Raw genomic sequence first — 19,533 nt, 5'->3', positions numbered from 1 at the left:
CCTATCTTGGCCGCTGCGATCCCCTCTGGCTGAGGTTCAATTTTCTGCCAGGCTGGCCCGGCCGCTGCAGAGCTGCCTCTGATAGCACCCTGCATCGAAGAGCAGAGCATTAGGCAATTACCCTGTTTTCAATGGGATTTAGAGCGTGGTGTTCCCCGGGAGGGCGGGGGACAGAGGGCAAGGCTGGTGACAGGCTCAGGAAATGACACTCAGCCCACGGCCTGGGGCCGGAGCGGCAGGCCCACACCGCCGTCAGGCACGGGGACCCACAGGACCTGGTCCTCTAGAGCCACGGGACATAGCTGATAGACACACGAGACGGCCCGGGGGGAGGAGATGCCCCGGGAGGAGACGCCCGGGAGGAGACAGGGAAGCCACCACTGGGGAACGCGGCCACCCAAGGCAGGCAGCCTCGCAAGGAGCTCACATTCCTCCGTGAAGCTGGGAGGGAGAGGCGGACACACAGCCTTCCTGACACCACAGAGCACGAGTGCAAAGGCCTGAGGTTCACGCGTCCCAGCCACATTTAGCGGTTAACACGGCCAAGGCAGGGAGTCTCCGGAGGAGCCGGCTGGGCTGGCTGTGGCCCCTGCAGCTCAGGGCAACCCCGCGGAAGGCGCCGACTGAAAGGGCTGCGGGGCGCCCAGGACCTTGCAACCCATCGTGTCCGGCCCCCGAGGGTGGTGCGGCTTCCCTGACAGAGCCGGTGCGGGGGAGAGCACACCTGTGAGTGAGGGGCGCTTCTAAGAGAACCAAGCAGCTGGGACCCCCTCCTCGGCCGGTGAGCTTCCGGTCCCGGGAGGCATTCCGAGGCAGGACGGCCGCTGGCAGAGGGTCTGATAGAGGCACTCCAGTGCTGCGGGCGGGACCATGTCTGCTGCCCAGCTGGTCTGGGGGCGTCCTCGGGGGGTCAAACAACCCACAGCCTGCCAACGCAGCAGCCTCAGGACACTCAGGTTCCGTCCCTTCTCGGGAGGATCCCCCGGAGGCGGGCACGGCAGCCCCCTCGGCTGCTCTCGCTCGGGGAGTGCCATGGACAGAGGAGCCTGGCGGGCTACGGTCCACGGGGTCGCAGAGCCAGACGTGACTTAGCACGCACACGCACGCACACGCACTCTGCCAGGTGTGGCTTGTTGCCCCCGTTTCCTCACAGCCATACACGGATCTCAAAGCTCGACGTTGCTGGGAAGACACCTCCTCCCCGGGCTTCAGAGCTGCCAGGGTTTGAAGCCCTCCCTTCCCTGAGCCTGACCGCCACTCCCCAGACAGGCGCACGCCTGCGCGGTTTCTCAGGGCTCCTCCCACAAGTACAAGCGCACAGCAGCAGGCCAGCAGGACGGCCTCCCCTCCCTGCTGGGCGCTGCCTTGCTGCCTTCCTGGTTCTGTGCCCGCCCCGGGTGGGCTGTGCTCACACGTCACAGACACGGACCCCGGCTCCCACAGGGTAACCTCATCGTTCCGCAGGCCCGGCTGTGTCTGCAGGTCCAGTGTTGGCGTGGGCTGCAGGGTCAGGGCCAGACCCTGCTGGACAGACGGCGTCCCGTCTGTGGGCGCTGCCGGATGCTCCCCCCAGCGCCAGGCCGGGACCGTTCCCGCTGACTGGGATCTGTGACCAGGTCTCCTGCAGCTGCCGCGAAGGTTACAGTGGGGATGGCATCCGGGCCTGTGTGCTCCTGGACCCCTGCTCCCAGGTCAGGCCCCCAGGGCACCCCCAGTGTCAAAGAGGGAGGGGCCGGGGAGGGGGGTGCCCAGCCTTCCTGAACCCCAGCGGGGTCCTGAGCGCCTCTGAAGGGCCCCACGAGGTCAGGGCTCTGGGGCGTGGACAGGGAAGCTCATGGCCCCTTCCCCAGGGCTGGTTGGGGCCGAGGAAGCCTGGGAGTCACCGCTGCCTCTCTCCTGTCCCCACCGCAGAACAACGGAGGCTGCAGCCCTTATGCCGTGTGCAAAAGCACAGGGGATGGCCAGAGGACCTGCGCCTGCGACGCAGTCCGCACCGTGGGGGATGGCTTCACTTGCCGAGCCCGTGTCAGCCTGGTAATGATGCCCAGGGAGGGCCCCGACCTGACCCTGGCTGTGCCCTCCATGGGCCTGAGCCATGGTGTTGGCTACTGTTCCTGATCCTGACTCCACCCAGGCCTGACCCAGTTACGGTCCATGAAACCCATTCTGACCCCAGAGCAGACCGCCCTGGCTTTCCTTTCCTCATCTCTGCCTTGGCCAGACCTTGGGCTCCCGGCGCTGGGACAAGCACCAGCCCTGATGAGGCCGATCAGACTCTGAGCTGACCCTTGCCTTCCCTGCCTCAGGAGCTGCTTCGGGACAAGCACGCCTCCTTCTTCAGCCTCCATCTCCTGGTGAGTGACCAGCTGGCCCCCACATCCTTCGTCCAGCCTGGGCCTCTCTGACCTGCAGGTGCCACCTATCTCTGAGCCTTGGTAGTCTCATTTGGTCAGGAGCTGACTGCTGGTTTGGTTTCTGAGTCCAGGTCTTTCCTGGAAAATCAGCAGAAGCCTGAAGTTGGTCCCAAGTTGCTCTTCTTCCACTCAAGCTGTTACCCTCTCCCTCAGGAATACAAGGACCTCAAGGGGGACGGGCCTTTCACGGTCTTTGTGCCGCATGCAGATCTGATGACCAACATGTCACAGGTGACTCGGCCCTTGGAGCAAGGCTGGCCAGGGACGGGGGGGGGGGGGGGGGGGGGGGCGGCCTGCTGGGCTGTGGGCCCTGCCTGGGCACAGAGGTGGCAGTGAGGCCCCCGGTACCCTCGTGACTCCTGCTGCAGGACGAGCTGGCCCGGATTCGCGCCAACCGCCAGCTTGTGTTCCGCTACCACGTTGTTGGCTGCCGGCAGCTGCGAAGCCAGGAGCTGCTGGAGGAGGGCTATGCCACCACGCTCTCGGGGCATCCGCTGCGCTTCAGCGAGAGGGAGGTAGGCCCAGCTCCGCCCGCCCCCGACGCGGGCTGCCCACAGACTCAGCACTCCACTGCTCCCAGGGTCCTCACCTGGGCCCTGCGCCCGTGCCTTCAAGACCCTCACCTTCCCAGGCCGGCTTTACTGACAGGGAGATGATGCCAGCCTTGGACGCTGCGTGCTACCAGCTAGGGGCTAGTCCTGGGCTCGGGACTTCTGAGTGTGGCCCCGTGTCCGTGGGGCTCCCGCCAGCTCTTTCCCTGGCAGGAGGCGAGAGCCGCCCTCTGCCTTGGTCCTGCCCACTTCCTCCCCTGAGACTCGCCCCAGGCCCCCCGGCACTTGGCTTCATTCATCCCGGGCACACCCCCAGGGCAACATCTACATCAATGACTTCGCGCGCCTGGTGAGCAGCGACCAGGAGGCTGTGAATGGTGTCCTGCATTTCATTGACCGCGTCTTGCTGCCACCGGAAGTGCTGCACTGGGAAGCTGACGCTGCCCCAGCTCCGCGGGTAGGACCTGACTGCGGGCCTGGGACCCTCCCTCCCCTCCTGACCTCGCTGCTCACTGAGCCCCTGTCCCCAGAGAAACTTCACCGCTGCTGCAGAGGCCTTCGGTTACAAGATCTTCAGTGGCCTTGTGACGGTACTGGCCCCGTGTGAGATTTTCAGTGTGTGTACATGCGGGTGACTGTCAGTGTGTGCGCTCATACGTGCCCGCACATCTGACTACACGCGTGTATGTCCATGTCTGTCGGCCTGGGATGGCTGCAGAGGAGTGTGGCTGGTGGGAAGGTCACCCGGGTCCCTGGAGCCCCTCCTGGGCCCCTGTAGTCCGGGCCCCTCCATCAGCCACTGGCTGTGACCGCTGCACCTCCTCTCTCTCGCCAGATGGCTGGGCTCTTGCCCCTGCTTCAAGATACCTTCCACAGGCCACTCACCATGCTGTGGCCCACAGATTCCGCCCTACAAGCCCTGCCTCCCGATCGCCAGGTCTGGCTCTACCATAAGGACCACCGTGACAAGCTGGCAGCCATTCTGCGGGGCCACGTGATCCGCAACGTCGAGGTGGGTGCACCCCCAGGGCGTGGTCCCTACTGCCTGCCCCTCAGGCTGCCCACCCAGCTCCAACTGTGGCTCCATGTGTTCAGGCCTTGGCAGCTGACCTGCCCAACCTGGGCCCCCTGCGCACCATGCATGGGACCCCCATCTCCTTCTCCTGCAGCCGCACACGGCCGGTGAGTCTGGGGAGGAAGCTTGAATGAGGGCGGCAGGAGGCAGTGGCCGGGACTGTGGGGCTGCAGTACGCCCGTGACGCTGCCCGCCTACCACATGCCCCTCCCTGGCAGGGCGCGCTCACAGTGGGAGAGGACGCCGCCCGGATTGTGCAGCGACACCTGCCCTTTGAGGGAGGCCTGGCCTATGGCATTGACCAGCTGCTGGAGCCGCCTGGCCTTGGTGCCCGCTGTGACCGCTTCGAGACCCGGCCACTGTGGCTGGTGAGGGAGGCCAGAGGTGGAGGGGGCATGCCAAGGCCACTTGGCACTGTCCCATCCACCCACTTGACTTGCTGTGTTGCTTTCCTTTCCTTGCAGAAAGTTTGCAGCATTTGTGGGCTGGAACCCCCCTGCCCTCCAGGCTCACAGGAGCAGGTAAGGGGCTGGGCGCTAGGTGGTGGGTTCAGGCAGGGCCCAACAGGTGCAGGTTTGCAGCCCAATCCATCTTGGCCCAGGGCAGCCCCGAGGCCTGCTGGCGCTACCTCTCCAAGTTCTGGACATCCCCTTCGCTGCACCCGTTGGCCCTGCGCAGTGTGTGGACGCGGCCGAGCCACTGGGGCCAGCCCCGAGGCCTGGGCAGGGGCTGCTACCGCAACTGTGTCACCACCACCTGGAAGCCCAGCTGCTGCCCTGGCCACTACGGCAGCGAGTGCCGAGGTGAGCATCCCGAGGCTGCAGACTCTGCCGACTGCCCTCCCAGCCCCCAAGACAGCTGGGAGCACAGCAAGGGGCTTGGGGTGGGTGGACCTGCAGGAGAGAGTGTTCTGAGCAGAGGCGGGGTGTAGGTGGTATGAGAGCTGGTGGGCTGGGCACTGGGGCTGCTTGTGCCAGAGCCTCCGCTGCCACTGGGTGGAGGATGGAGTGTGTCCGGGCTGGGGCTGCATGTGCTGGGCTCGTGACGAGGCCTGACCTCGCCTCTCTCCTCACCCCCTCCCCGAGCTTGCCCTGGCGGCGCCAGCAGCCCCTGTAACCACCGCGGCACGTGCATGGACGGCATGAGCGGCAGCGGGGAGTGCAGGTGCCACGCGCATTTCACCGGAACAGCCTGTGAGCTCTGTGCCCCGGGAGCCTTCGGGCCCCTGTGCCAAGGTAGGCTGTGTTGCCCGGCCCTGCCCTGCTCCCTGACCCCCGTGGCCTGTGTGCCAACACCATCCTGCCTGTCCCTCTCCCCAGCCTGCAACTGTACCTCCCATGGCCGCTGTGATGAGGGCCTGGGGGGCTCCGGCTCCTGCTTCTGTGATGAGGGCTGGACGGGGCCACGCTGTGAGGTGCAGCTGGGTGAGTGGGCCCTGTGCTTGTGCCCACCCTGCACACACCAGTGCGTGCCCCAATTGCACACTCGGATGGAAGGGAGTCCAGGAGGGCAGCCACTAACCTGGATGTGTGGGGTGGGCCCTGGGGGACAGAGCTGCAGCCTGTGTGCGCTCCACCCTGCGCACCCCAGGCCGTGTGCCGCGCTGGCAACAGCTGTGAGTGCAGCCTGGGCTACGAAGGGGACGGCCGCACATGCACAGGTAAGCAGGGGTGGAGGGCCCACTCCCCTCCCGCCCCCTACCGTGCCCTGGCCCAACGCCCTCCTCCCACCTCCAGTGGTGGACCTGTGCCAGGATGGGCGTGGCGGCTGCAGCGAGCACGCCAACTGCAGCCAGGTGGGCACAGCGGTCACCTGCACCTGCTGGCCAGACTACGAGGGTGATGGCTGGAGCTGCCGGGCCCGCAACCCCTGTGAGGATGGCCACCGTGGCGGCTGCAGTGAGCACGCCGACTGCCTCAACACTGGGCCGGTGAGCATGGGTAGCCGGGCCACTGGGTGGGGGCCCCCTGGTTTTGGCTGCCCCAGGCCCTGAAGGGTGCCCACCTGCTCTCCTGCCCCAGAACACACGGCGCTGTGTGTGCCACGCCGGCTACGTGGGTGATGGACTGCACTGTCTGCTGGAACCTGAGCCACCTGTGGACCGCTGCCTGGACCGGCCGCCTCCCTGTCACGCAGACGCCGTGTGCACTGACCTGCACTTCCAGGGTGTGCTTCCCCGCCCCTCCCCACACCCTCGCTTTACCGGGTGGCGGCCCACTGACCATGCGTCCCTCCCCTCTGCAGAGAAGCGAGCCGGTGTCTTCCACCTCCAGGCCCCCAGTGGCCCTTATGGCCTGAACTTCTCAGAGGCTGAGGCGGCTTGTGGGGCCCAGGGAGCTGTCCTTGCCTCTCTCCTTCAGCTCTCTGCTGCCCAGCAGGTATGTGGGGCCTGGGAGTCTGGAGCCAAGCCTGTGGGGGCCTTTTTGAGTTGGGCCTTGGGTCTCAGCCTACGCTTCTGCCGTTGCAGCTAGGCCTCCACCTCTGCCTTGTGGGCTGGCTGGCCAACGGCTCGGCTGCCCACCCCGTCGTCTTCCCCGCAGCAGACTGTGGCGACGGCCAGGTGGGCGTGGTCAGCCTGGGCGCCCGGGAGAACCTCTCGGAGCGCTGGGACGCCTACTGCTTCCGCATGCGAGGTACGGCCGCCCCCCCAGCCCACGCGCTTCTGCCTCTCTCTGCCGACCCACTCACTCACTGCACTGCCTTCCCAGCAGATGTGGCCTGCCGATGCCGCGATGGCTTTGTGGGTGACGGGACCAGCGTGTGCAACGGGAAGCTGCTGGATGTACTGGCCACCACTGCCAACTTCTCCACCTTCTACGGGGTACCCAGGGGCCAGGGGTGTGGTGCAGCGGGGATCCTTGGGGAGGGAACCCACAGGGAACCCACCCACAACCCTGTGTCCCACCATCCCCAGATGCTACTGGGCTACGCCAATGCCACCCCGAGGGGTCTCGACTTTCTGGACTTCCTGGACGACGAGCGCACCTACAAGACGCTCTTCGTCCCTGTCAATGAAGGTTTCGTCGACAACATGGTAACAGGGAGCGTGGGGAGGGCAGGGCCTGATCCTGCTTTCTGAGCTTGGGCCACGACAACAGCTGTGCTGTGCCCACAGACCCTGAGCGGCCCAGACCTGGAGCTGCACGCCTCCAACACCACCTTCCTGAGCACCAACGCGAGCCAGGGTGCCCTACTCCCTGCGCACTCAGGCCTCAGCCTTGTCGTCAGCGACCTGGGCCCTGGCAACAGTTCTCGGGCCCCTGAGGCAAGTCTGGAGGTGGCCCGTGCCCTGCTGGCCCAGCCCTGACTGATCATCACTGGGCCTGACTCCGGTCTCCCTACAGGTCCCAGGAGCAGTGGTGGTCAGCCGCGTCATCACATGGGACATCCTGGCCTTCAATGGCATTATCCACACTCTGGCCAGCCCCCTGTTGGCGCCGCCACAGGCCGTGAGTTGAGCGTGGACAGGCAGGGCGGGGAGGGGTGAGGGGGCCGCTGCGGCCAGGTCCCTCACACTCTCCTCGTTTGCAGCGGGCAGTGGTGGCCCCAGAGGCCCCGCCTGTGACAGCGGGCGTGGGGGCTGCGGCGGCTGCTGGAGCCGTCCTTGGCCTGGTGGCTGGAGCCCTCTACCTTCGTGCCCGAAGCCGGTCCACGGGCTTTGGCTTCTCTGCCTTCCAGGTAGCTGGGCTGGGGGCTGAGGGAGGTGTGGGGTCCGGGCCAGCAAGGCTGCTGAGGTCTCACGACTCACGTGCCTTTCTAGGCAGAAGATGCTGCTGCTGACGACTTCTCCCCGTGGCAGGAAGGGACCAGCCCAACTCTGGTCTCCGTCCCTAACCCGGTCTTTGGTAGCCATGAGGCCTTCTGTGAGCCCTTTGATGTGAGTGGGGGGTTGGGGGGTGGCAAGGGGCCCTGGGACCCAGCCTTGGCCCAGACACTAACCGACAGTCCTGCGCTCAGGACTCGCTCCTGGAGGAGGACTTCCCCGACACACAGAGGATCCTCGAGGTGAAGTGACAGGCTCGAGGGAGACGGCTTTTATTGCCCGGAGAGGGTGGGACAGGTGGGGCCGGGCCTGATCCAGACAATAAAGGTACTCTCAGCGGATGTGCGCCATGTCACCAAGGAAGGGCGTCTTCATGCAGCCGGTGCAGAGCTGGTCCATCCAGAGCGGCGCCTCGTGCTGCAGGGGTGTGCGGCGCGGGTAGAAGGTGAAGTCCACGCGGTAGTTGAGCAAGCAGCTGAGGGAGGCCATGTAGAGGTCGGAGAAGCGCACCAGCCGCCGCGAGAAGTAGGTGGGGTTGTGGAAGGTGCGGAAGATGCTCCCGAACTGTGCGTTGAACAGCGCCTTGGTGACGCACCTGCAGAAGGAGACGCGGGCACTCGGGGGGCGCCCGAAGGGGCGGGGCCTCCTACCGGGCCCCCACTCACCTCAGCTCCTGCCGCTCCTTCACCCAGGCGGCCAGCACCTGCCGCGACTCGGCGTCCTGGTAGGTCTGGGGGAGACAGGGGTGTGCCGCGTGTGAGTGGCCGGGGGCGGCCCCGCCGTGCCGCGCCCTGCCGCCAGGCCCCCGCACCTGCATGCGCTCCAGCAGCCCCGTGAGCGCCTGCTGCCACGTCAGCGAGTGCATGTACTGCTCCGTGTTGATGATACGGATCTCGCGCTCCAGCTCGGGGATGATGGCGCCCGTGCGCCAGCCGTGCCGCAGCATGAGGTCCTGGGGGGCCGGGGAGACTGGGCTCAGCAGCAGCCAGGAGAGCCCCCCACCTCCCCAGGGGGCCCCAGCACCGGCCCCCCCTTACCGCCAGGTCACTGTAGAGGTGGTCCCCGAAGTAGAGCACTCGGGGGCCGCGCCATTCCGTCAGCCGCAGGAAGTCAAACAGGTTTCCCTGGGGGCAGGGGACACAGCTACGCCCACTGTGCCGCGTGGCCTCCCCTCCGGCTCCCCTCCGCCAGGCGTCCCCAGCCCCCAGAGGCAGCGAGGCCGGATGTAGGGCTGCCCTTTCCCGCGGCCTCGGGGCCCCTCTGGGCCCTAGCCCTAGCCGCCTCCCCTTCACACTCAGGAAGGGGGTCTGCCCACGGCAGGAAGGCCTCCCGGCCCTGTGCCCTCACACCCGCGCAAGCGATGGCCCGAGTCCACTCTGTGGGAAACAAACTGCAGCCGTGGCCCCGCAGCCAGCAGGCCACCCTGGCCCAAGCCCCGAGGGGCCCGGCAGACCAATGGCAGACTTCCCTGTGAGGTGCCTGCCCCTCCCGCGCCAAAGGCAGAGAAAGGATGAAAACAGCCAGGCTCCATCCAACACGGCAGAGGCGGCTGGTAGGGGAGCAGACACCGGGGTGGGCCGGGACAGCCTGCCCACGGGAGAGGCCTGGGGAGGTGAGAGCCACGGAGCAGACAGGTAAGGGGGAAGAGAGTGAGGTACAGGGGACCCCAAGGAAGAGGGAAGTATGAGCGGGCCAAGTGCTGAGGCTGTGCCAAGTTTGGCAGGAGACAGGCAGGGAGAGAACAGAGAAACCACATACGTGGTAAAATTTCAGAACATGAGGCCTAAAGGAAAGTCTAAAACCTGCCAAAGAAGAAAACTCAGTGTTTCCCACAAAGGTAGAGTGACAGTCCTCAGGCTCAGCCAGGAGGCCAAGACAACAGAGTGTCACCGTGACAGCTTCTGCCCAAGGGGGCTGCCAGCATGGGAGGCTGGGCAGGTGCAGGGCCGGGGTACTGCCTGCAGGCTGGGCTCGGCACCAGGCAGCCCAAGGCTGCGCTACTGGCCTGACCCCCAACCCCGAACCACTGTCTCTAAGAAGCCCCAGCTCAGCCAGGATTTCCACATTCCATCCAGAGCCAAATGCTTCATCACCTCCTGCTCACAGCCACCTAACACCTCCCCAGCCAAGCACAAGGCCCCTTCTCACCTTCCTAGCCAGCCAGGAAAAGGGGTCCTCAGAGGCCTGTGGGCCGCCCCAACTAGGCTGTCTGGCTGCAGCAGATGGTTCAGCCCCACTGAGTGGGTGCTTACTGAATGCCTGAGCTACTGAAGAGCTTCACAGCACATGTGAGGAGAGCATGGCATGGCGAGGCCAAGCATCGGGGCTGGGCCCCTACAGGCCCTGGGAGGGCCCACCCAGCTGGCTCTCACCTGCCGGTAGATCTTGCCCTTTTCCAGGCGGGTGATGCGGTCCCAGTGCAGCGAGCCCTTCTCATCAAGTTTCCTGAAAGGCCTAGGGTGGGTTGAAAGGCCTGGGGTAAGGTTCAACACCTGGTTCCCAGGCTGTGGCAGAACCACAGGCGGCATACCTGCCTGTCAGCACAGGGGTGCCCCTGCCCCAGGGACACAGAGCAGCAAGCACAAGCCCGTGCCCACCGCGGCCAGGCCTTACTTGCGTCGGTCGGTGAAGAAGCTGGGCTTGTCCGCCTGGACGATGACCACATCAAAGAGCTGGCGCCAGTCGGGACCCACCATGTGCCGCATTCCCTTGTCCCTGGGCGGAGAGGGCCCGAGTGGGGCAGGCAGCCGAGGGAGGCTCCAGGCCTCTGCCACCCAACTCGAGTCCCTGTCCCGCGCCCTCCCCCCGCGGGGGCAGGGGAGCTTACACGAAGCTGAAAGGACTGTTGGTGATGAGGAACAGCTGCTTCCCATGGGCCACCAGGCGGCTCAGCACGGCGAACGTCTCGTCCCCTCGCAGGATGTACTTCTCTGGGAAGTACATGGGGTGGGAGAGAAGGGAGCGGTGAGGGCCAGCCCCGTGCCGGCCCCGGCAGCCACAGCAGGGCCCTGGCCCCCCTTACCCATGTCCCGCTCGATCCACTGGTACATGAGGCCCTTCACGTGCACGTCTCGGATGGCATCCTAGGGGCAGTGGAGGGACAGTGAGGCCTCACTGGAGCCCGGGGCGGCCTGCCCTGCTGTGTCTGGGCTCCTGTCCACGCCACGCCACCCTGGGGCGCAGGCCCAGGCCCTTACTGTCACGTCCTTGTAGAGGTGCGCTTGGTCAAACTCCAGGCCGTGGCCCAGGAAGTGGTCCACCACGCAGGAGAGCAGCGCCATCTCTGGCAGCGAGAAGATGTCCATGAACTGCTTGATGGAGGGGCCCTGGGGAAGGAGCTCTGGCTGAGCAAGCCCTCCAGCCCTGGAGACCCAAGGGCAGTGTGGCCCGGGGGTGAGGGCTGGGAGCCCTCCCCAGGCGTGTGCCGAGCGGGCGTCTACCTTGCCGTAGAATCCGCTCATCTGGTAGAGGGGGATGTGCTGGGTGCCCCCGTAGAGCTCGATCACCTCTTCGTCTGGCACAGGCTGGAGGCCCCTGGGTGGGTGCACAGAGACCACCAGTCCAAAGTGGCACCCTGGTGGGAGGTGGGGGCATGGGCAAGGCCGGGGCGGCACTGACCTGTAGGCTGTCCCCAGCTGCACGTAATGGAAGGCGTCAATCTTCATCAGAAGGCTCTAGGGGCACCACGGGAGCAGATGGGCGGTGAGGCGAGAGCCCGCCAATGGCTCTGAGCCAGCCTTTTCTAGCCCCCATGCCCCAGCTGGCTGGTAGCAAGGGCACCCCATGCTTGACAAGAGGAAGTACAGCTTTGAGGCCACTACCGCCAGGAGACAGGTGGCTAAGGAAGCAGTTCCCACATGCCTCCGCTCACCTTCTGAATATCGTAGTGGAGGCCACGGATGGCAAAGCTGGGGTTGTAGTCATACTTCCGAATGCCCTCCGGGTACTGTTGGGGGAAATGAGGCCAGGCCTGAGCCAGCGGCGTTGGCACACCTGCTCGCTGGGCAGTTGCCTCGGGATCCATTGAGCCACCCACCCACCAAGGGCTGGTCCGGCCTCACCTTGTAGTGCTCAACCAGGATGTCGCGGGCGGCATTGAAGATCTCCGGGTGCAGGGTGTCCGAGTATTGGGCCAGGGTGTAGTCGTAGTCGAAGCCGTAGACCTCGACGTCGCGCAGGCTGATCTCATTGTTGGCATAGATGGCCGCGGGGTTCAGGAGACTGCAGACCTCGGGGGGCAGGAGGTCTACAGGAGGAGGTGCAAGTCTGAGGCGGACCCTGAGACACCCTAAGATGGGTGCTCTGAGCTCAGCAGGCCAAACAGGCTCAGAGAAAAGTCCCCCGCCCAGGGTCACACAGGTGGGATAAGGGGCCGACGAGTACCAGGTGACGGCGCTGACGCAGCCCACCAGCTGCCCCTCCTCCAGCCTTTACAAGCCCCAGGGGACACCTGGCTATGTGCTGACCCTCTCCACTTGCCTGAAGCTGGGGTTGGGACTTAGGAACGTCATTGGGGTAGGAGTGCTGGGTGAGGCCGGAGCCGCTGAGCTCTGTGTGCCTGCCACAGGCCTCAGGGCGAGGCCCCTCTAATCAGGTTTCAGCCACCTGCCAGCCACATAATAGCATTTGCGGCCTCTGAAACTGAACAGGACCCCATGGGGCTCCTGGGCACGGAAGCCTTCTGTCCCCTTTCTTGTTTGTAGGGAGGAGATGCCAGCCTCCATGGCCTTCCCTGGGTTCCAAAGGACAGACACAAACAGCTGCTAGTCTGGGAAGGCAAAGGATGCAGACTCTGGGCAGAGGCAGCTGAGAACCCCCCGAGACCAGATCCAAAGAACTAGAGCAGCTCACCAAGAGCTGGAGACGCGATTAAGGTGCAGGCCCTGCACACACCCCTAACAGCAACCCCACCCTTGAGCCACTCTAACAACTGCTCCCCAGTGCCTCCTGGGTTGGATGTGCGGTTGTTTTCTGGGGGCATAAACCTGCTGTCTCCCCCTTGGCCTGGCAAAGCAATCAAGCTGTTCTCTTCTACTTCACCCCAAACTTTCAGATTTGATTCTGCACTGGTGTGCAGAGGCTGAGTTTTCAGCATCAAATCTGGCCCCCAACATAGGGCTCACTTGAGAATGCATATAGTCAAAAGCTATGGTTTTTCCAGTAGTAACGTAGGATGTGAGAGTTGGAGCATAAAGAAGGCTGAGCGCTGAAGAATGGATGCTTTTGAACTGTGGTGCTGGAGAAGACTCTTGAGAGTCCCGTGGACTGCAAGGAGGTCCAACCAGTCCATCCTAAAGGAAACCAACCCTGAACATTCATTGGAAGGACTGATGCTGAAGCTCCAATACTTTGGCCACCTGATTGCAAAGAGCCAACTCTTTGGAAAAGACTGTGATGCTGGGAAAGACTGAGACACAAGAAGAGGGCGACAGAGCATGAGATGGTCAGGAGCGCCACTGACACAATGGACATGGATTTGAGCAAACCGTGAGATAGCAGGGGGCAGGGGAGCTCGGCGCACTGCAGTCCATGCGGTTACTAAAGGTCAGACAGGACTTCAACTGAATAACAACATTTTGTACTTTAAATTAAATGTAATCAGTTGTAATTCTGTTATTGTAACTAAGTGTCCTTACGCTGTAAGTTTCATTACATTGTAATCAGATCTTTAACTGTGCCCTTCTAAGTCCTGTCACTTAGAGACAGCTACTGTACTCTGATGCTTTTGCAAAACTGCTTCATCTTCAAGAAAATTTATGGGAAGGAACTTATGACAAATACAGGTCTCTAATAAGTTTCATACCATGCCACTGAGCTGGGTGTACTGCTACACATGTGGTACTGTGTAACAACGGGATACAAGTGATAAAACGTGTGGCCTTTAGTGTCCTCACTAACATGCCTCTGAGCCTTCTCATGACACCTGATCGGTTAACGTGGATAAACTAGGCACATATAAAAGAGATCCAGTACTGAGGGACATGATCTACATCCAGGTTGAACTGGACGGATATTTTGATTGTCAGTGCTTTCTATTGAAAGATTTGCAATCAGACGGTGAAGTGATAAAAATCTGTATGTACTGAGGTATAGGGAAGTCACTGGCTTATATTAACACATGGTTTAACTTTAAAAAGTGGCCTGTTTTGTGGCCTCTCACTATGCACTGTACATCTGCTTTGACGCTGACGAGGGGAACGCATTTAAAAGTCAAAGTGGAGTAACAATGGTGAAACGAAGTGACAGTGAGGATGTGACTTCAGACTCATTCCCGTGTTTTTATAAACTTGGAATTTCTGAGCTATGTCAGACTCGGGATGCCAAAAGGATTAAAAAATTCCCCCAACCTCCTCAAGATTTTAGCTAAAGACTGCAAGGATTACACCTGGATCAAGGCTGAGTAGAGCCCTTCACAGCCAAAAGGAAAGGCATCAGAAGTGACAAAAGTTCTTTTTAAGGACATTATTCCTAGGTGCGGCCTCGCCTCTCCTCTACAGAGTGACCCGTGGGCCTGCTTTCATCACAGAAATAACATAGACAGTACACAAAGCTCTAGGCACAAACTGGAAACCTCACTCAGCATGGAGGCCCCAACCTACAAGAAAGGCCGAAATGATGGACTGCGCCCTGAAGAAAACTCTCCCCAAGCTGTGCCAGGCAACGCACTGAAAAAGGAACGTCTTCCAGTTGTGGCTCTTAGAAGTGGGCTAGGATTGAGCCCCTGTGAAACGACATATGAAGGCCATTCCTGGCTTCTAAGAGTAGAGAGGGAAGCGTTTCGTGGTGCTGGAAAGCTGCGGTTAGATAACGGCATGTAAACCAGTGCGGGCAGGACGCACCCTCACACCACACAGACACGCCGCCAGAAAACTCCTAGCAGAACAGCCTCTGACGGAGTCGCACCCGTGTTTTCTTAGGCCAGTTTCCCAAGACAATACAAATAAAAACAAAAATGAAGAAACGGGACCTAATCAAACTTACAAACTTTCGCAGAGCAACCCACCCCAGTATTCTTGCTGGAGAATCCCATGGACGGAGGAGCCTGGCGGGCTACGGCCTACGGGGTCGCCAAGAGTCAGACACGACTAGAACATGGCAGGGCAACTAAGCGCCTGCACAGCTACTGAGCTCACACTGCAAATACCGAGCCCAGCTCGGCAATCATTGCGGCCTGCTCGCCCTGAGCCCTTGACCCTCGACAAGAACAGCCACACCGTGCACCACAAGTGGAGAGCAGCCCCCGCTCGCTGAAACTTGAGAAAGCCCGTGTGCAGCGCCGAAGACAGAGTGCGGCCAAAACAAACACGTACAACCCACTTCCAAAGATGCACACACTCCTGCGTTCATGGCAACACCATACACACAGCCAAGACGCAGAAACACATCTCCACCGACAGAAGGGTGGGGGAAGATGTGGTGGGTGCGTGTGCCTACTCGCTCAGTCGTGTCCAACTCTTTGCAACCCCATGGAGTACAGCCCACCAGCTTCCTCTGTCCACGGTATTCTCCAGGCAAGAATACTGGAGTGAGCAGTCTATCCCTTCTCCAGAGGATCTTCCTGACCCAGGAATCAAACCCGAGACTCCTGCATCGCAGGCAGGTTCGTTACCAGCGGAGCCACCGGGAAGCTCCTAAGATGTGGTGCATTTATACGAAGGAACATGACTCAGACGTGGGAAGAAAGGACAGAACAGTGCCGCTGAGGGCGCAACTAGAGACTATGATGCTGAGTGAAGTCAGACAGGCAAAGACCATACGGCATCACTTACATGTGGAATCTACATAGGGCACACACAGAAGGAAGGCAGGGAAGGTGGGAGAAACAGAGAAACACGGGGCGGGGGCGGGGAGCTAGGGAGAAAGAGGGAGGGAAGAAAGGAGAAAGAGAGGCAGAGAGTCAGGGAGAGAAGGGAAGAAGTGAGGGACAAACAGAGGAAGAAGGGGACAGAAAGACAGGGTGTGAGGGGGAAAGGCGGAGTGACGGGGGAGATGGAAAGAGAGAGGGAGGGAGGCAGAGAGCCAGAGAGGGCAGGAGGGCGGAGACAGATGGGCAGGAGGTGGAGAGAAGGGGTGGGGTGCAGGGAGGGGGGCAGGGGCAGGAGAAACAGTGGACTGGAGAGAGAAAAAGGGAGGGAGACACTGACAGGGAGAGAGAAAGAAAGGGGTGGGGGAGAGAGGGAGGAAGAAGAGAGAAAGGGAGAGAGAGGAGAAGGGAAGGACAGACAGAGATAGGGAAGAAGGGAGAAAGGGAAAGGGAACAGAGACAGAAAGAGACCAGGAGACAGTCAGAGAGAGGCCAAGAGACATACAGGAAGAGACATACAGGAAGAGACATACCGAGGAGGGTGGGAGAGAGAAAGAAGCAGGAAAGAGAGGGAGAAAGGTCAGGAGAGAAGGAGGGAGGCAGGGAGAGAAAGGGAAAGAAAGAGGGAGGAAGTGAGGGGGAGGAAAGAGACAAGGCAAGAGAAACAGAATGAAAGACAGGGAAGAATCAGGGCACAAATGAACATACCCAAGAAACAGACTGTATCTTCTTGGGCTCCAAACTCACTGCAGATGGTGACTGCAGCCATGAAATTAAAAGACACTTGCTCCTTGGAAGAAAAGCTATGACCAACCTAGACAGCATATTAAAAAGCAAAGACATTACTTTGCTGACAAAGGTCTGTCTAAAGGCTATGGTTTTTCCAGTGGTCATATATGGATGTAAGAGTTGGACTGTAAAGAAAGCTTAGCGCCGAAGAATTGATGCTTTTGAGCTGTGGTGTTGGAGAAGACTCTTGAGAGTCCCTTGGACAGCAAGGAGATCCAACCAGTCCATCCTAAAGGAGATCAGTCATGGGTGTTCATTGGAAGAACTGATGCTGAAGCTGAAACTCCAATACTTTGGCCACCTCATGCAAAGAGCTGACTCACTGGAAAAGACCCTGATGCTGGGAAAGACAGAGGGCAGGAGGAGAAGGGGAAGACAGAGGATGAGAGAGTTGGATGGCATCTCCGGCTCGAAGGAGATGAGTTTGAGCAAGATCTGGGAGCTGGTGACGAATAGGCATAGGCAGGCCTGGCGTGCTGCCGTCCGTGGGGTTGCAAAGAATTGGACACGACAGAGCGACTGAACCGAACTGAAGAAACAGCCTCACAGAGAGAATAGAGTTTTAGTTGCCAAGGGTGAGGGGAGGAGGGAAGGGATGGACTGGCAGTTCAGGGTTAGGAGAAGCAAACTCTGACACTTGGAATGGACAGGGGATGCAGGTTAGATCCCTGGCTGGGAAACAAACACCCCACATGCCTTGGGGCAACTAAACCGACTCGTGACAACTAGAGAACCTGCTAGCTGCAACTATTGAGACCACGTGCTCTAAGCCCATGCTCCACAACAGGAGAAGGCCGAGAGCTGCAACTAGATAAAGTCCACATGCTAATGAAGACTCAGCTCACCCAAAGAAATCATATACTTAAAACAGTGGGGAAAAAAAAAGGACTGAGGAGTACTGAGAGCAAAAATGGAAACCAGAGGTGAAGCACAGATGGTGGAGTAATTGGACACAGAATTCACGTCTCCTAACACAGTGTAAAGAGCAATATTGCATCAGAACCTGGAATGTCAGGTCCATGAATCAAGGCAAACTGGAAGTGGTCAAACAGGAGATGGCAAGAGTGAACGTCGACATCTAGGAATCAGCGAACTAAAATGGACTGGAATTGGTGAATTTAACTTAGATGAACACTGTATCTACTACTGCGGGCAGGAATCCCTCAGAAGAAATGGAGTAGCCATCATGGTCAACAAAAGAGTCCGAAATGCAGTACTTGGATGCAATCTCAAAAACGACAGAATGATCTCTGTTCGTTTCCAAGGCAAACCATTCACTATCACAGTAATCCAGGTCTAAGCCCCAGCAAGTAACGCTGAAGAAGCTGAAGTTGAACGGTTCTATGAAGACCTACAAGACCTTTTAGAACTAACATCCCCAAAAGATGTCCTTTTCATTATAGGGGACTGGAATGTAAAAGTAGGAAGTCAAGAAACACCTGGAGTAACAGGCAGATTTGGCCTTGGAGTACAGAATGAAGCAGGGCAAAGGCTAAAAGAGTTTTGCCAAGAGAATGCACTGGTCATAGCAAGCAGCTCTTCCAACACCACAAGAGAAGATTCAACACATGGACATCACCAGATGGTCAAGATCGAAATCAGACTGATTATATTCTTTGCAGCCAAAGATGGAGAAGCTCTATACAGTCAGCAAAAACAAGACCGGGAGCTGACTGTGGCTCAGATCATGAACTCCTTATTGCCAAATTCAGACTTAAATGGAAGAAAGTAGGGAAAACCACTAGACCATTCATTCAGGTATGACCTAAATCAAATCCCTTATGATTATACAGTAGAAGTGAGAAATAGGTTTAAGGGACTAGATCTGATAGATAGAGTGCCTGATGAACTATGGATGGAGGTTCATGACATTGTACACGAGACAGGGATCAAGACCATCCCCATGGAAAAGAAATGCAAAAAAGCAAAATGGCTGTCTGGGGAGGCCTTACAAATAACTGTGAACAGAAGAGAAGCAAAAAGCAAAGGAGAAAAGGAAAGATATAAGCATCTGAATGCAGAGTTCCAAAGAATAGCAAGAAGAGATAAGAAAGCCTTCCTCAGCGATCAATGCAAAGAAAGAGAGGAAAACAACAGAATGGGAAAGACTAGAGATCTCTTCAAGAAAATTAGAGATACCAAGGGAATGTTTCATGCAAAGATGGGCTCGATAAAAGACAGAAATGGTATGGACCTAACAGAAGCAGAAGATATTAAGAAGAGGTGGCAAGAATACACAGAAGAACTGTACAAAAAAGATCTTCATGACCGAGATAATCACGATGGTGTGATCACTCATCTAGAGCCAGACATCCTGGAATGTGAAGTCAAGTGGGCCTTAGGAAGCATCACTACGAACAGAGCTAGTGGAGGTGATGGAATTCCAGTTGAGCTGTTTCAAATCCTGAAAGATGATGCTGTGAAAGTGCTGCACTCAATATGCCAGCAAATTTGGAAAACTCAGCAGGGGCCACAGGACTCGAAAGGGTCAGTTTTCATTCCAATTCCAAAGAAAGGCAATGCCAAAGAATGCTCAAACTACTGCACAGTTGCACTCATCTCACACGCTAGTAAAGTCATGCTCAAAATTCTCCAAGCTAGGCTTCAACAATACACGAACCGTGAACTTCCAGATGTTCAAGCTGGATTTAGAAAAGGCAGAGGTACCAGAGATCAAATTGCCAACATCTGCTGGATCATGGAAAAAGCAAGAGAGTTCCAGAAAAACATCTATTTCTGCTTTATTGACTATGCCAAAGCATTTGACTGTGTGGATCACAATCAACTGTGGAAAATTCTGAAAGAGATGGGAATACCAGACCACCTGACCTGCCTCTTGAGAAACCTATATGCAGGTCAGGAAGCAACAGTTAGAACTGGACATGGAACAACAGACTGGTTCCAAATAGGTAAAGGGGTATGTCAAGGGTGTATATTGTCACCCTGCTTATTTATCTTACATGCAGAGTACATCATGAGAAATACTGGGCTGGAAGAAGCACAAGCTGGAATCAAGATTGTCGGGAGATATATCAATAACCTCAGATATGCAGATGGCACCACCCTTATGGCAGAAAGTAAAGAAGACCTAAACAGCCTCTTGATGAAAGTGAAAGAGGAGAGTGAAAAAGTTGGCT

At 59.1% G+C, this 19,533-nt stretch overlaps 2 protein-coding genes across 2 annotated transcripts in view; one reads left to right on the top strand and one right to left on the bottom strand.

The window, feature by feature from the left end:
- Positions 1,617-8,162, top strand: LOC108638604 (stabilin-1-like; the record flags this gene model as incomplete). Its single annotated transcript, XM_018066739.1, is given in 26 exon segments — positions 1,617-1,691; positions 1,912-2,034; positions 2,307-2,354; positions 2,568-2,645; positions 2,783-2,929; positions 3,282-3,422; positions 3,496-3,555; positions 3,801-3,977; positions 4,061-4,147; positions 4,259-4,408; positions 4,505-4,561; positions 4,642-4,843; positions 5,126-5,275; positions 5,360-5,464; positions 5,593-5,700; positions 5,777-5,970; positions 6,062-6,206; positions 6,285-6,418; positions 6,508-6,673; positions 6,752-6,861; positions 6,955-7,074; positions 7,156-7,305; positions 7,385-7,489; positions 7,572-7,718; positions 7,801-7,917; positions 7,998-8,162. Coding segments are annotated over 26 exon segments (3,153 nt in total), but the record flags the coding sequence as incomplete, so codon positions are not given.
- NT5DC2 (5'-nucleotidase domain containing 2) overlaps positions 8,060-19,533 on the bottom strand; it is a 51,874-nt gene continuing 40,400 nt past the window's right edge. Inside the window, exons 2-14 of the mRNA XM_018066740.1 lie at positions 11,865-12,049; positions 11,675-11,749; positions 11,422-11,477; positions 11,244-11,337; positions 11,001-11,129; positions 10,826-10,886; positions 10,631-10,733; positions 10,417-10,518; positions 10,176-10,257; positions 8,841-8,927; positions 8,615-8,755; positions 8,469-8,533; positions 8,060-8,398 (exon numbers count right to left, since the gene is read on the bottom strand). Coding sequence (XP_017922229.1) covers positions 8,137-8,398; positions 8,469-8,533; positions 8,615-8,755; positions 8,841-8,927; positions 10,176-10,257; positions 10,417-10,518; positions 10,631-10,733; positions 10,826-10,886; positions 11,001-11,129; positions 11,244-11,337; positions 11,422-11,477; positions 11,675-11,749; positions 11,865-12,049 — 1,442 coding nt within the window. The 3' untranslated portion in view covers positions 8,060-8,136. The remainder of the gene's footprint in view (positions 8,399-8,468; positions 8,534-8,614; positions 8,756-8,840; positions 8,928-10,175; positions 10,258-10,416; positions 10,519-10,630; positions 10,734-10,825; positions 10,887-11,000; positions 11,130-11,243; positions 11,338-11,421; positions 11,478-11,674; positions 11,750-11,864; positions 12,050-19,533) is intronic.

Source organism: Capra hircus, chromosome 22 (genome assembly GCF_001704415.2).
Source record: "Capra hircus breed San Clemente chromosome 22, ASM170441v1, whole genome shotgun sequence".
NCBI lineage: Eukaryota > Metazoa > Chordata > Mammalia > Artiodactyla > Bovidae > Capra > Capra hircus.
Note: the sequence above shows the minus strand (reverse complement) of the source record. Positions and strands in the feature narration are given on the sequence as shown.